At 38.9% G+C, this 17,483-nt stretch overlaps 1 protein-coding gene across 1 annotated transcript in view; it reads left to right on the top strand.

The window, feature by feature from the left end:
* Nucleotides 1–17,483, top strand: part of LOC122808326 (plexin-B3-like) — a 2,760,797-nt gene that overhangs the window by 166,989 nt on the left and 2,576,325 nt on the right. The window contains exon 6 of the mRNA XM_044079291.1: nt 12,688–12,781. Coding sequence (XP_043935226.1) covers nt 12,688–12,781 — 94 coding nt within the window. The remainder of the gene's footprint in view (nt 1–12,687; nt 12,782–17,483) is intronic.

The following is a 17,483-nucleotide window of genomic DNA, read 5'->3' as shown; positions in this document are numbered from 1 at the left end:
CCAATGACTTCCCCCTGCCAGCGCCAAGCACTTATCTTCTGGCAGCTCATTTAGGGGGAAAACTAGCACTTTTTTCTCAAAACTGGCACCTAATCACCCAGGACAAATGGGTCTTGAACATAGTGTCACAAGGCTACAGGTTCCACTTTCACACCATGCCAAGGGCAAACGGTATGCCGGACTTGCCAAAAAAATCAATGGGCAGAGGCACAAAAACAAGTTTCATCCCTCATGGACATGAGGGCCATTCAGCAAGTACCACAACAAGAGCAGGGGCAAGGATTTTACTCACAACTTTTCTTGGTGCCCAGAAAGGACAAAGCATGGAGGCCAATACTGGACCTATCTATTCTAAACACATACCTGGATATTCCAAAGTTAAAAATGTTGACTCTGCAGCAGATTCTGCCCATGCTGGGCAAGAAGGCTTGGCTTGTAACTTTAGACCTAAAAGAGGCATACCTGCATGTTCCCATCAGAAAATCATGCAGAGGATACCTCAGATGCATAGCTGGCTCAATGCACTGCGAAATTCTCTGCACTGCCCTTTGGCTTATGTACTGCGCCCAGGGTCTTCACAAAATGCCTGGCACCAGTGATTGCTTTTTGCAGACAGAGGAATACAAATCTATCCTTACTTGGACGACTGCCTTATTCAAGCAGAGAACAAGGACACACTACTACAGCATCTGGCATTTGTAAAAAGACTAACATGCCTAGGGTACACAGTAAACGAAAAGAAATCAAAACTTGTACCCTCTCAAGAGATAATATTCCTGGGTGCAAGCTTAAATACAACTGCCCAGATGGCTTATCTCATGCCAGACAAAGGCAACTGACTACTTATTTCAAAATGTTGGCAACAAACACCCAGGTAACTGCAAGAAAAATTCTGCAGGCTTTGGGCTTCATGGCATCCTCCATTCTGCTAATTCCATATGCAAGACTGCATATGAGGAAACTACAGTGGTACCTAAAAAGTGTTTGGAGTCAACATTGCCACACCCTGGAAACAATAATTACACTCATTCCCTGCATGTAACAGGAGTTTCAATGGTGGGCAAAGGCCTGTCACCACAGCAAGGGACAGCCATTCACCATACCCCCAGCCAGGCAAACGTTGACAACAGATGCATCGGATTATGCCTGGGGGGCCCACATGGCAGGAAGATGTATTCAGGGCTCATGGTCCGCAGTCCAAATGCATCTACATATCAACCAAAAAAAGATACTAGCTGTTCAAAATGCCCTGACAGCCTTCAAGGACCTACTTCATCCAGGATAACTGCTGATAAGGACGGACAATACTACAGTCATGTGGTACATAAACAAGCAGGGAGGAACACATTCCTACCCCCTTTTGCAGACTAGCCATGACTTTGTGGGACACAGCATTGACTTACCAGGTACATCTGCAAGCCTAATTCCTGCCAGGAAGGATAAATACTCTGGCAGACGAACTAAGCAGAAACCTCATGGATCCCCACGAGTGCAAATTGGATCCACAAGTCTTCAGCATAACAAGGAATTGGGGATGCCCGGACATAGATCTATTTGCCTCCCCTCACAACTGGCAACTACAGAGATTCTGCACAAGAACTTATCACAAGCAAGCATGGAAAGTGGATGCTCTATCTTTCATCTGGAAAAACCTAACAGTATATGTCTTTCCTCTTCTGCCTCTCCTCCCCAAGGTACTCCTAAAGGTCAGACAAGAGAAGCCAAAAATGATACTGATTGCCCCAGACTGGCCCCGCCAGCACTGGTACTCAATCCTCAGGAACTTGACTCAATGCCCAGCATGGGCATTACCTCAAATTCCTCACTTACTGAACCAACAAAACAATCAGATCCTGCACAGCCAACTCAGGACCTTAAATCTGGCAGCATGGCGGATAATGTAACTCTTCCAAACACATCTCTCTCTAAAGCGGTGATGGATGTTATCTTGGAGGCCAGGAGGCCAAGTACCAGAAAATCTTATGCAGAAAAATGGAAGAGATTCTCTGCTTGGAACCAGGCACAAGGATTTGGGAAAGTAGTTGATATTTGGTTAAAGCCTATTTATGGTATGGCAAAACACATTGTTAAAGATTCATGGGATTTTTTGAGTCTGTTAACACCGAATTTATGGAAGGAGAATTTGTTTCGTCACTATAGATGTGGTTAATTTATTTACATGCATCCCTAGAGATGAAGGTATGGACAGATTTGTTAACAGCATTAGGAAATATGCTAAATTGGATTGGGATGCAACTTCATTAATTAGTGAATTCATGAGCATTGTATTAGATTACAATTTTATTTACTTTGAAGGAGAGTATTATAGGCAATGCAAAGGGGTAGCAATGGGAGCTGCTAGCGCCCCCATTTATGCCAACCTAGTCTTGTTGGGCTGGGAAGAGCAAACTATCCTTAATAGCAATTGGATGAAATACATCAAATGTTATATTAGGTTTTTAGATGATGACTTTATCCTGTGGGAAGGTGATGATAGAGCAGTGGTAAAGTTTGTAGAATATTTACATACAACCACCTCCTTTCTTAATTTTACATATCAAGTTAGTAATAAAGGTATTTCCTACTTAGATACTTACATTTCGCATAGTAATAGTGGATTTAAGTCCAGAATTTTTAGGAAAGACACCTTTAACAATTCTTATTTGGAATATCACAGTTGTCATCCTAACATTCAGAAGAAAAATATAGTCAAAGGGCAATGCATAAGAGCTGCTCGGATGACATCTGACTATAATGAAATGTTGGAAGAATTGAACTATATAGGTAAATTATTTAAGGAACGGAGCTACCCCGCTCATTAAACGATGTAGTATCATATGTTGGTAGTGAATGGGGTAAAAAATACAAACCACTACTTGGTGTAGAGAATGGTACAGTTATTGAAAGTGATAGAGACCAACCCTAAAGATTTCAACAGAGCTTGTATTCTCCCATATGGGAAGAATACTGTAGATGTCAAGAACATCATTTGTGACAATTGGAGTATATTGAAATGCGATACTGAAATTTACAAATTATTGAGGGACCAACCTACTTTGTTCATAAAATAGGTTGTAATATCAAAAAGAAATTATATAAAGGTCATTTATATAATAAACCCCCCAAAGACCGGCACCACAAAATGTGGTAGATGTAATCACTGTTTCGCTATTTTAGAAGAACATTCCAAATGTTTGGGAAATAGAAGTCACACATTAATAACTTTTGCTAAGGGCAATTGCCAAACAAGAAATGTCATTTATTTAGCTATGTGTACTACATGCCCCGGATTCGACGTTGGAAAAACTGGACGTAGATTGAGGGAAAGAATTTATGATCACATATATGCAATCAAAAAAGGTGATGTTAACAATGCCCTGTACAGGCATATAAGAGACAGTCCTGGTTGTACTATGTTTCAATTTGCCATACTTGAAGCAATAATTCCACATCAGAGAGGGGGGAATTTAAAAGCTTTATTAAGCGAGAAGGAGGTGAGGTGGCAGATATTGCTTAATGCTACTTGCATACCGGGAATAAATGAAAGTATATCAATTAAACCAATAATTGAGGCCAAGAGTTGACACGGGAAGTTCTTTGATTCCTGTGTTAATGACTTGTGAAGGAGAAATGATGTAATGAAGACTTGCTTATATGCAAATGAATGGTTGTCATTGGTCAACATTTTCTATATATGTCGTAAAATAGTTTAGATGGTGTTCTGATGAAGTCTAATGTTTTAGATGAAAGCGTTCAACTTGTGTTAATTTTATTAATAATTTTTTATTGAAATTTACTTCAGCGGATTCTTGGGGCTTCCACAGTGTTTTTTTCTTCCGTTTGACTTGTGGTTGTGACTACATGGATTTTGTTTTGCTTTTTTGTTTTAAGATTGTTAGACTATTCTCTCTGTCTGTATAGGCAAGAAAGTCCTGAAGAAACCTTCAGTGATCGCCGATTTCTTTCCTTGGTGCTAACCAATCAGTAGGCGAATGAATGTGTGTGGGAGAGCCAGGGTTTTTTTTAAGGTTGGCAGTTTGTTGTTTCCTGGATTGGGAAACAACTCATAACCTAAAAGGGTACTGCATCAGTGAGGAATTTGAGCATTTACTGTTGGGGGTAAGTGTATCTTAAAACAAAAATATAAGCCAGCAAAACTATAAGTCTGAAAAAAACAAATTTAGTTAGTTAATGCAGTGCAAAAACAAAGCAAACAGACCTGTTTCGGCTGGTGCACACCACAGCCTTCCTCAATGTAAAGTAAAATTCATTTCAAATTGACTTTTATACGTGCACTTAATTAGAATCCACTTGTAATTGGTTGATCTAAAATTGTTCATTTAATCCAGGTGGAAATAAACCACCCAGTTTAACAGTCCATTTTTTTCTCTTTGGTGTCAAGAATGGAATGCCAACCCGCTTTGTTGGATTTGTTCCCTTTCATGATATCTATTACCATAAAACTAAACTTGGGAGATTAATGTTTTAGACCATGTTTATATAAACCACTACTAAGTTTCTTGTTCTTCATATCACTGGTATGCTCAGAAATTCTCAATCTTAGTGGTCGTGAGATTTGCCCTATATAAACAGAGCCACAACTGCATGTTGCTAGATTTATCAGCCATTCACTACTGCAATTGGCAAAAAAGTTAATGTCATAAACTGTACCACAGCTCTTACCAGTGAATTGTTTGGATTTAAAAACTTTATTGCAGTGAGTGCAGTGTCCACATGGGAAGCATCCTGTAAGCACCTCACCCGATAGTGTGGTTTGAACCTCATGGGATGGTGTCCTGGGAATATGTATGTTTGTAATGATTCAAATGGGAAGCAAGATTTCTCCCTTTACAAAATGAAAACTGGCATCTGTCTGGGAGAAAGTTAGGTTGTGATCACTCTGTAGAATATTCCAGTGTCGCAGTACACTGTTAATAGATCACAATTCATACCATAAGTTGTCACTAGTCCAATGGGTGCCAAGCTTTGCTGCTCCTGTTATTTATAGGTCAGAAGGTCTTCCCTCTTAAGTGTATTTGCCCAATTGCTGAACATGTCCCATCTGATATCCCCAGTCCCTAAACTTATGAATCAGATCCCACCTATATTCCTGAAAGGTAGAATCTTTGGAGCAGATGAAGTCTCATTCTGATATATAGAGATTTGGGGATATTTTAGCTGTATGGGGTGGATGAAAGCTGGATGCATGGAGGAGGGTGTTATATTGGGGGTACTTCCAGAAAACTTCAGTACACAAAGTATGATCTGGTTTTCTGGAGATTGAAACATCATGAAAAGTAATGATGTTTGGATCAAAATTGGCCATGAAGTGTAGACCCCATTTGTTTTTATTTAGATAGTTAAATATAGACAAATATTCCACATCCAACCTCCATACCATCCAGCAATCATCCAAATATCGCCTCCAAATGTCTATTTCCGTCGGGTACAAGTTATGGCATGCATCATAAATTAGTTCAATGAAAGCCATAAAAAGGTCAGCATAAATGGGGGCAAAGGATGCCCCCATAGCCATGCCCTTTATTTGCCAATAACATGTATCTGGATAGAAAAAAACATTATTAGTTAAGACATGTTCCGTCAGGCCTAACAAAAAAGTATTGAACCTTGGCTGGTATAATTCAGATTTATACAGCCAGTATTCAGTGGCCTCCAACCCAGTGGCATGAGGGATGTTTGTGTAAAGAACTCTAACATCTAGAGTGCACATTAGCCATTCTGGTTCAAGTTGGGTTTCCGAAATGATTTTTAGAAATTCTGTGGTGTCCTATATGCGTGATCAGACCCACCATAATAGAGGTTTGAGATATTTCATAAGAAACAATGGCAGTGGTTCAGTGAGGGAGCCTCTACCAGAAACAGTTGATGATCTAGGTGGTTTAACAGGGTCCTTGTGTATTTTGGGCAAAAAGTAAATATATTGACTCATAGGGTCTTTAATAGTGAGATGATGCATGACCTTATCAGTAATGATGCCTTCTTCCCTAACTAATGACAAAAATTTGTCTATCTGTTTTTTTAATCTAAAAGTGGGGTCTAGTGGCATTTCCAAATAGTAATGCCTATCTTGAAGTTGTCTTTTGGCTTCAGAATCATACTGCAACCAATTCATTTACACTACGGCTCCACCTTTATCAGCAGAGAGGATGACAATATCTTTGTTCTGTAATTCAGTTAATGCTTCCCTTTCAATCTTTGAGAGATTATTTGTTTTTTAGTTAATTTCCTTCATGTGGTAGCGTAGAGCTTTGAGAACACTACTTTGAAATTGATGCACTGTGGGATTCATAGGAGGCATATACCTGGATTTATGATAAGTAAATTCATTTTCAACACTAAAATCAGTAGAGTCATCAAAATGCAATCTGAGGTTTATTAGTCTACAAAATGACAATACATCTTGTGCTAAAAGATCCTCAGTAATGAGAAATCCAGGAATAAAACTAAGACCTTTATTGAGAAGATCAATTTGTGTAGTAGACAAACGTACATCAGAGATATTCAAAACATTGTTATTTTGATTTATTTCCCAGTTATTAATTTCAGAAGCCCATCTATGTTTATTTCTTGAATGCTTTCTGCCTGCTCTCTTGTATTTTGGCATAAAGGGGCCAAACTATATGCCCTCTTGGGGGTAGGTTAGTCTGGTGTGTGTTGCATGTCTGTATCTGTGTATGAAGACATCATCAGTAGATGATCCTATGTCTGTGGGTCATTTTTTAAGGATAGACCTTGGTTGTTTCCTTTTAGGAGTTCTAGTTTGTGCTTGTTGGAATCTGACCTGTTTGCTAATGCTAAAAGGGTTACCAAGCTGATAATCTGTTTGGTTTCTCTGGAATTTTTTTACTTTCCTATTTTTCAATTGTTGTTCAAGACCAGATAGGTCTTTGGCTAGTTTATTCAAATTTCCAGTAAAGGAGGGTTGTCCTGCATATGTCTTTGCGTCAGAACATAGCTTAGTAACTTCACAAATTTCACGATCAATGACTATCGTGAAATTTGGCCAGGGCCTCAACGAAACCCATTGTTGCATGTCTGCCCATTGTTTATTCAGCTCTTTATCAGCCTCACTGACTAATGGTTGTGCTCTAATACGTAGTCCCCTAGGTGTAATCCCTTTAGCCATGTAGGCTTTAAAGAGTTTAGAATGCCAGACATGACACCTGAGAGATCTCATGCTCTCTTGTAATTTATCAAAAGATAAACCACATCTAGACTCTGGACCCAGGGCTGTACCACTTGGTTCGTCATTGGTTGAGATGCCCAATTCAAACACCCCCAAATACTCCCTGTCAGTTGACAAACCAGATATCAATTTTGTTAATTCCATAATGGTGCTATATTGTACTTGTAAAACATTTGTATATATTTATGTTCACTAGGTATTAATATAGATAGACCAGCAAACCTATAAATACTAGTTTCTTGTTCCTTGGAAGCTTATTATTAATCCACTTGATAAATTGGCAAGAGATAATTTGATGGCAATATTAGCCCTTGCTAGATATAGTAGCAATGCTAAGCCACGTATGTTAGTCCAATTTGTGTTTAACACTTTTATACATAATACATAGAATGAGCAATAATAGCTCCTGCCACTGCTGTAATTGAACCATTCAGTCTTGGTTATATTACTACCTTTCTTCAGGACAGTACTATGCCCATTTGTGAACAGACTCACATACGCATAGCCAAGTCTTGGTCAGTAAAATAGGTTGTTGGTTTAAATACTTATCAACCTATATTTCGAGCACAAAATATCCCCATCAGGTCCAAACCCTGATCATAAATGACATAAGTTAATTTGTCAGTTGAGAGCCCCAGATGGAAGTGTGGACCAAGGCCACCCCCCAACCAGTTCGAAATTCACTTGGTCTAAGATACCTGGGATCCATTGTAAATAGTAGATTAAAGATTAAGCATGAAAAATATGGGAGTCGCCCAACAAAAAGCTGTGTCTTTAGGGTATGTTAGGTAATGTCTATCATCAAGAATGGTAGGTAACAGTAGCTGGTATAACCTATTGGTATGTTAGCTTTTGTTCATATATTCATATGACTAGCTGCACCACATTGGGTAAATGCCTACCCCCAAATACTAGATATATCAGCTGATCTAGCAAGGGACTAGGTAGAAATAAAGTTACAATTATCTACTACAATCTGCAACAATACCATATACTGTTTAATCCTATCTTGACTGCACCTTGTAATGCAAATGCAATTTTCCTTTATGTTCACCTAATAGCCCAAAACTAAGTTTGTAAAGACAAAATCATCAAGTATACATATAGAAAAGAAATACAATTACAAACTACCAAGGCAATAGCTTGTCACAGAAGCAGATATACATCTCTCACCCTGAATCATACTATTTGTTGTTGAAGTTATACAATTGAATACAATATGTTTTTGTAAGTAATAGTTAAAGTAATTATGTACTCAAAATTGTAGGCAGATTATTGTTACAGCTGACTTAAATCAAACACATAATACTTGACCAGTTTGTCATGAAACTATAGCTGCACATAAGCAATACAGTCAACTTTATAAAATGTATATCATTGCACAATTCCTTAACAACATAAATATTCTGAACAGAGACAGGATTGAAACCCCTCGAAACCAAAACAATATAAGTTCTGAACAACTGTTTTTCAATGTTGTAATGTCCAAAAGATTAATCAAACTTTTGCTCAAAATACAAGTCCCAAACTGTCTCTAAACACAAATAATCCACTCTGTTAATGACCCTGATGGATCAAAATAGGAATTCTGTTAAAAGTACAAAGTTCAAATTCTCCCAGTGTTCAAAATGGAAAATAATAAACTCATTAATTCCACCTGTTAAATCCAAAAAGAAGACCTTTTCTCTTTGAACTAGCTCCGTTCATCAAAAACTGATGGTCGCAATGAAAAAATGGCGCCCATAAAGTGGAGAGTTAGTTAAACTTTAGTTTATGCTGTAAATATGATCAGGGTGAAAAAATAATCCATAAGCTGTATTAGCATTGACCATACTCATTAGTTCTGTCCCCAAACCAAAACTTCCAGTAAAACGACATGAGAACGGCATCCGAAAACAAAAAAGCCAGATGTAGAGATGCCTGTTAAGCTGAAAATGGCGCCCCTTAAAACCATTTACACAGTCTGAAGAAACAAAACTAGCCAGATGCCTACAAGAGGCTATTAAGGTTTAGTTACCCATTTCCAGGAAAGTCTATTAAAGTTGAAGCTTGAGTAAAGGATGGCGAAAGTGAAGCCCGTAAACGCGTAGCTTCTGCTTCTCTGCTCCCTCGTAACCCAGTTTGGTGTATGAAAAGGATTTTGCTGGACCAAATAAATGACCTTAACTGCTGGAAACCATTGAAAGAATATATATAAATCCCAAGTTTCAGGAAATAAAATCCAAAATGCAATCAACCAAAGTATAATATTTTTGTGTGAGCTGCAAATAGAGATATACAGCTTACACCAGTCTCACAGGCCTCCAGCAGGGAATGAAAAATATGTGTAGCATCAAAAATGTTCGCCCTGCAAGAAAGGCAATTGCACGGCTTGAACAATGTAGAATCCAAAAACAAAAATGTAAGCCAGCAAAACTGTAAGGCTGAAAAAAACAAATTTAGTTAGTTAATGCAGTGCAAAAACAAAACAGACTGGTTTCGGCTGGTACACACCACAGCCTTTCCTCAGTGTAAAAGTAAGATTAATTTCAAATTGTCTTATACATGCACTTAATTAGAATCAGCTTGTAACTGGTTGATCTAAAATTTTAATCCAGGTGGAAATAAACCATCCATTTTTTCTCTTTGGTGTCAAGACATCTCAAATGCGCAGGTGAAAGCTGCTCTCTCTAAAGCTAAAAACACAGCATCAATGGGACCGGATGGTGTCCCCGGCTGTGTGCTACACGAGCTAAATGAGGAATTAAACCCGCACATAAGGCAGCTGTTTAATCTCAGCCTTACCACAGGATACGTGCCCAAGGAGTGGCGTACGGCAACTGTGGTCCCACTCCACAAAGGCGGTGCCTCTACGGACCCTGGTAATTACCGCCCCATAAGCTTAACAAGTCTAGTCTGCAAAGCTATGGAGAGGATCATAATGGAGCTCATAAACAAAGATATAGGGGACTTGCAGACATTGGACCCGACCCAGTTTGGCTTCGTCAAGGGAAGATCATGCCTGTTGAACTTGGTCTACTTCTTCGAAACAGTCACCAAGGCCATTGATGAGGGAAAGGCAGTCCATACAGCCTACCTTGACCTTGCAAAGGCTTTCGACACAATACCCCACTCGGGTATTGTAGAAAAACTACCAGCTTAAATGTAAACCCATATGTCACAAGATGGGTTGCAAACTGGCTTAAGGACAGAACCCACAGGGTTAGAGTTGCTGGCGCTATGTCAGACTCCAAGCCGGTCACAAGTGGTGTCCCACAGGGCTCAGTCCTTGGCCCCTATTGTTCGGCATCTACTTCTCAGAAGTACAGGCCAACATGGGAGGACTTTGGCTGACAAAGTTTGCAGGCGACTGCAAACTGGGCGCCATAGTGGAAAGTGCATCGGACACAGATATCCTTCAGAAGGGACTCACGGAAACAGATAGCTGGTGCCAGAGCCATGGCCTGAAGTTAAACGCCAAAAAATGTATAGTCATACCCTTCGGGAAAAACAAGGTAACCCCAAGCTACCATATAGGTGGCAATCCACTAAGCACAGAAGAGGTTATCAGGGACCTGGGGACCCAGGTTGACAGTGGCCTTTCTTTTGACACTCACGTTGCTAAAGTGGTTAGAAAGACCTTCTACATTGCCCACCTGATCATGAAGGATTCACATCCAGATCTAGTGAGGTCATTGTTCCCCTGTACTCTTCACTTATCAGACCAATGATAGAGTACAATGCCCCATTCGGGATGTATCTCGCCCGACATCTGCAGCAATTGGAGAGACCCCAAAAGTTTCTCACCAAAAGGATAAAGGGACTCCAAAATCTGTCATATGCTGCCAGATTGAAGAAACTCCAGCTCTATTCAGTCACATACCGTCTGCTCAGAGGTGACATGTGCCTGACATACAAGGCCATGTCCAACCCGGAATTAATGGACATGCTGCACCTCAAAAAATCCAAATCCACCAAAACCACTAGAGCAAGTGACTTAAACCTTAGCACGGATATAAATAGGACGTGCTGGAGGGATAGATTTATCACTCAGAGACTCCCTATGCTGTGGAATAGAGTCCCGGTCCATGTGAAGCAGAGCACCTCGCTGGCTCTGTTCAAGAGAAATCTTGACCTGTGGATGGGAGATCGTAGGTTTACCCCAGGAATCATCTCTGTGTCACTGCTGGACAGAGGCACAACAAACTAATGGGTACAGTATTTTTTCATATAAGGGGTGGCGTAAGCCACAAAAATTCGGGCTAGGCTTATAAATGCCTTGGGGCAGATAGCCTAGTATAAACCTATGAACCTATAACCTATGAATGGAATGCTGGCCCGCTTTGTTGGATTTGTTCCTTTTCATGATATCTATTACCATAAAACTAAACATGGCAGATGAATATTTGACAATGTTTATCTAAAGCACTACTTAGTTTCTTGTTCTTCATATCACTGGTATGCTCAGAAATTCTCAGTCTTCGTGATAGTGAGGTTTGCCCTATATAAAAAGAACCACAGCTGCATGTTGCTAGATAATATCAGCCATTCACTACTGCAATTGGCAAAAAAATTAATGTAATAAACTGTACCACAGTTCTTAATCTTATTGCAGTGAGTGCAATGTCCACATGGGAAGCATCCTGTAAGCACCTCACCCGATAGTGTGGTTTGAACCTCATGGGATGGTGTCCTGGAATGTGAATGTTTGTAATGATTCAAATGGGAAGCAAGATTTCTCCCTTTATGAAATGAAAACTGGCATTTGTCTGGTAGAATGTTAGTTAGGTCGTGATCACTGTGTAGAATATTCCAGTGTCTCTGTACACTGTTAATTAATAGAACAGAATTCCTACCATAAGTTGTCACTAGCCTAATGGGTGCCAAGCTTTGCTTCTCCCATTTATAGGTCAAAAAGTCTTCTCATAAGTGTATTTGCCCAATTGCTGGCCTGAAGAACATGTCCCATCTGATATCCCTGGTCCCTAAATCTGTGAGTCAGATCTCACCTATATTCCTGAAAGGTGGAATATTTGGAGCAGATGCGTCTCATTCTGATATATTGGGATTTGGGGATATTCTTAGCTGTAAGTGTATCTTAGACAGCTGTACTTTCTTTTTGAATTCAGTTTGCATTTTATACAGCATTAAGCAGGACATAAATTGTGAAGACAAAAAATGTAAATGAAACCCATAGTTGGCAGACTAATAGCCCTTTCAATTAATTTTTAATAATTGGCAGACTAATAGCCCTTTCAATTAGTTTTTAAGTCATGGTTTGTCATGGTGTATGTTGCCTCATATTATACAGCTGCAGTCCTTCACCAGTTCTAAGTTTTTCAGTGAAAACATTCTGTTAAAATTGTTTGTTCCTGCTTTTGTGTATTTTTCTTTGTGTTCACTATGATTTCAAGTTTGGGTTTCTTTTTTGGTCCTTTGTATGTGTAATTTGAGTGTGACTTTGTATTCTCCAAAATGACCTGTTCATTTTCTTTTCCTAGTATCGCTATTGGCAGCTGACAAAGGAATATGTTGTTCCAGTGTATTTGAAATGGAACTCTTCTTTACGTATTGACAATGAGAAAGATGTGCACAGTAAGTAACTGGATTTTCAGTTTTACATCACTGTCCCCATTCCATAGGGAAGCAGAGTTAGTGAAATGTAAAAACTGTGAATGTCCTCCTTTTATTAAAAGAAAAGTCCCTTTTCTCCAAAGTAAATTCTGTAGTAGACAGTCTTTCTGGAAATAGTTGTTAGCATTGACTGTGGTGAAGCTTTCCATGGTCAGTTTAACAAAAAAAAAAAAAAACTGAAACAGCATTGCAGACCAAGTTTTTCCACCAGTAGTAAAGCTACATCTTTCCTGACAGTAACTCCAGATGGCTTGTGGAGGCACACCATCCAGTGCAAGTTCAAATTTGGAAGAATGTTTTTTTTTTTTTTTGCACCCCCCCCCTTCCCGAGCCTGTGTAACCTATGTAGCTTTCAAGCCTGTCCTTATTCACCCCCCCCATCTGTGTTTTTGCCAGTTAGGGTTAGAGCTAGCTGGGAGTGCCATCATGTATGCAACCTCAGTAATAGATACAGCCCTCACCAGCATGGTCTGTAGGTTTTTCTTGGTCTTTTCCTGGTAGATGCCTTGAATAGCAATCAGACCAATCAGGATGGTCCAACACAGACACTCACTGACAAATAAGAAACAGTGCAGTCTGCTCCTTCTCTCACCAGGAGCACTAATCCCAAGATGACTGCTGAGAGGCAGGTTGTGAGTTCTCCAGTAGTTAGTCATCTTGGACTAGATGTTGAAGATTAAGTATTTTAAATGCAAGATGGAAAATGGGTTAATTTCCCAAGAGTTGTAGTATGTGCTAAGCAGTTAAATATGAAAGGAAAGTAACTTAAGCTTTAGCTAACTAAATGGAGTACAACTAATTTTAAAAGAGCAAAAATAGATTGGAATGGGATGGGCACTTTATATCTGGTTCTATGGAATAGAGTGGAATGGCTAATGCATTTAAATAGCTGAAGAGGTAGTGATTTCACAAAATGATAAGTTTGAACTTGCTCTCAATGGCTAATGATAGAGGAAGGGGAAGGAAATATGTGGCCAGATTAACATTAGGGGCAGGTAACTAGAAAGGCAGTTGAGATTAAAAACACATCAACAGAGTGGGAGGATGGGGGAAAATTTAATTTCTGTGCGACTCACAACTTATCTGTTTTTACATAAGCAAACTGGAGTACCTTTGTTTGATGGTGATTTAAGGGCTATCAGGTTTAGCAGGTGCTTTCTGCTGTGGGTAAACATTGCACTACTGATGAGTATATTTATGATGTGGAGGATACCTTTTGTTGTACTTGACTGCAGGAACAGACATATGAAACCAGGCAGGGTTATTTCTCCATCCTTCTCCTTTTTAGTTTTTTTTCTGCTTTCATGCTGCTATTAATTTTCTAAAAAGGTGTAAATAAGGATATAGATAAGACGAGAAAAGACCGATATGTCATGAATATTTTTGGTTCTTTTGAGAAAATCAAATAGTTTTCCATGTTTTTTTTTCAACCACCAAAATTGGTAGTCTCCTTTATTTAAACAATGGAGATTACCTTTGGACTTTTAATAAGTTTTCTGAAGTTATTAGTTTTGGGTAACAAAAAAAAAATTGTTTCAAGGAAAGTTGTTGAGTACTTGGTCTGGCAGCTTAATATAGAAACTAAGACTGTGAATTGCAAATTAGATTTGTCTTGTTTGATCCCATCAGTCAGCATATGCATATTGTGTAAATCTGGGCAAGTTATTGAGAAAGCAGTTTCTTTGTGCGTAGTTAACCGAAAATATTTAAGCTATTCTGCCACCAGCACATTTTTTTATCCACACTATTTTCATCTCTTCATTAGCCCCCCCCAAAAAAAATCTTGGGAGAAAGGGTGCTTGCAGTTAAAGAAAGCCCTCTACAAAACTGGGTAAAATAGATACTTTAGGTAATGCAGCAGAGTTTTGATAAAAATCCATGTAAGTCCATTAGTCTTCAGTACATGTTTCTTTTCTACGTCACCTACAAATTATATTTCATTTTGTCTCACATTTATTGATCTCAAAGTAAGTTCCATGAGCTCTTCTACAGGTAAGTGAGAAGGGAGTTCTAAGTTTTTCTAATTCCCAAAACATAAAATGGAAACAATTTTGTAACTGTTCCCATTTCAACAGGTCTTCAAAAGCATCACTAGAGTGGGGTGAAGGGGACAGCCACCCTCGATACAAGGTGTCGAGTGCAATCAGTATTTTTTTTTCCCCAAGCTCCTCATGTAAACAGGAGAGCAGGTAGTAGAGGAGGGAGGATATTGGAACCTGGAAGGAGCTAACCAAATTGGAGCATGGATTTTTGTTTTGCTTCTCAGTCTTGTGTTCAAGGGAGCCAGATCAGGGAGTGGCATAGGGCAACAAATGAGCTTGCTGTGGTTGTTAAAAACCCAGAAGTTCAGAATGTAAGTCTTGGAGTCTCATTAGCTATTTTTCAAAAAAGATGATTTTTGGCAGCTGCAGAAGCCCTCTGTAGTGAGCATCAGTTGTGACTGTCTCCACACAAAGCCATGTAATGTCTAGCTTCAACAGTTGGGAGTACGTATACACTACCATCTGCTGTGTACTGTGATGCTGCTTGCTGGCTCATGAATGGCACACCCATATCCATCTTCCCAAGTGAATTTCTTCCATTTGCTTAGTTTGGATTTTGAGCTGAACTTTCATTACAGAAAGTCAGAAATTCACAAAAGTTCTGCTGCTCATTGCCTGCAAACCGTCAAGTTTCATGAGTGCTTGTTTAGTTTTCCGACTAAATCTTCAGTCATGAGCAGTACCATTACACACTTTGTTATATGGGAGAAGCATAGAGCATGAATGAGGTTAAAACTTGTGGCACTATGTGTTAAAAGGAAGTAGGTGGTGCCATTGGATTGCATCTTTGAGAGGTAGGCTGCACGGAGTCAGTAGGAAGGTTGCTTGTGTGACCCCTTCCCAGGCCTAAGTAAGAATAGTGGGATAAAGTAAAACTGGATGAGGTACGGTTTCAGCGAAGGCAACCAAGTGTTTTAGGCAGATGGCCCATGAGCTGTTTTTAACTAGGGGGACAATAAAACCTGTCCTATGCTGATCCAAGGAATAAGCAAAATAATTTTCACTTAACCAGTTATTGAGGCAAGTCCTAATGTTCAACACTATCATTCATTTATAGAGGTTCTAGTTGGCCTACCAATTTGAAGTAGGCCATAGAGGTCTTCAGTAAAGACTCTTTTGAACTGGTGTTAATGAAACTTTCTCCTCTGTTCTCCCCTTAAATCATTACCTCAGTAGCGAGAATCTAAAAAGACTGTTAATTGCCTTAATTTTGGTAGACCTGTAGCCATCTACAGGTTGTAATGCATTAGAGTAGTCTTTGATGTTGGATACATGGCCATACTATTGATCAAATCAAACAATAGTGCCAAGGACTGAAGCAGCCTCTTGCTTGCACTCCTGCATATTGAGAGTCTTGGTTCATAGGCTTGGTGAACAATCCTAAAGGCCTTTTGGACTTCAAGAAGTGTGATACCATGGATCCCATTTGTAACTTGTGGATACCCATGTTGTCATTCAGTACCTTCTATGTTTTTTAAGACCCTTGTGAAATCATGAAATTATTACATTTTAGGCTGCAACATGATTTCACAAAGTTAACAGAAAAAATCCATAATATGTTTGACTGTTATCCTCATGCAGTATATGTGAATGCTGTCTTTTTAACAGTTGTTATTCATTCCAGCACTACATAAATTGCTCAATTCTTGCCTCTACTGAAACCTCACTCCTCCTACTGAGCAGAATTCTGCATGTACGTTTCTCCATAAGTCATTTATTTCTTCAAACTTGTTTCCCTTTTTAAAGGTCTCATTTTCCAGTTCTTTTATCTCTTTTATAGTAAAAACGTGTTCTACCTTTTTGATTTCCATTTTCTAGTGAATGCTTTTTTAGCAGCCAGTAGTACAGTAGTAAGGCCTTATTTAGTTTAATGCTATGTCCAGACAGTTCAGAAGAATCATTTCCATAGTTACCATTTGTACCAACATTTTTGTCAGAGTACTCTGTAGGGAATTTTTAAAATCTGTGAAATCATTGCATTCTGCAAAAAAATGTTCCCATTTGCCTCTTCCCATCACATCTTTAGTGTTTGCCGTCTACCAGAGGGCAAATACTTTGAAGTCTGCTTGCTTTCTTGTGAACAAGAACATCTGCAAATATATGCTGTGTACACTGTAGCATGCGTATAATTAGGGAGGGGGTACCAAAAATGGTTAAAAATATGAATTTGTATTTTTTTATTTTGACCGCCTGCCCAAAAGGGGTTACTGTTTGTTGCTACAGTACTAAAATAACTGTCACACACATGGAGGCACCAAGACTCTTACATTGCTGGTAATTTATTGCTTTTGTTGACTGAGAATTTCCCAATTTCAGCAGAGGCCCAGGGAGAAATGCTCCATTTTACAGAATGAGTAGAAGTCAGTTATACAACGTTTACATAATAAATGTACATGCATATGTACATAGACTAGTAATAATATGGCACTTAATCAAAAAAATAAATGTACATACATAGAATAGTAAATGTAAATACATAAAGTAGTAAATGAACACACACAGAATTGTAATGATATGATAGTCAATGAAAATGTAACAGATACATGAATACAGTCAAATATTAGTTAATGTCAAGCTTATAAGGGTCTAGTTACTTTCAGATTTAATCAGCTAAAGCAGAT

The sequence above is a fragment of the Protopterus annectens genome, chromosome 8.part0 (genome assembly GCF_019279795.1).
Source record: "Protopterus annectens isolate FY-2018-M chromosome 8.part0, PAN1.0, whole genome shotgun sequence".
Lineage (NCBI taxonomy): Eukaryota > Metazoa > Chordata > Ceratodontiformes > Protopteridae > Protopterus > Protopterus annectens.
Note: the sequence above shows the minus strand (reverse complement) of the source record. Positions and strands in the feature narration are given on the sequence as shown.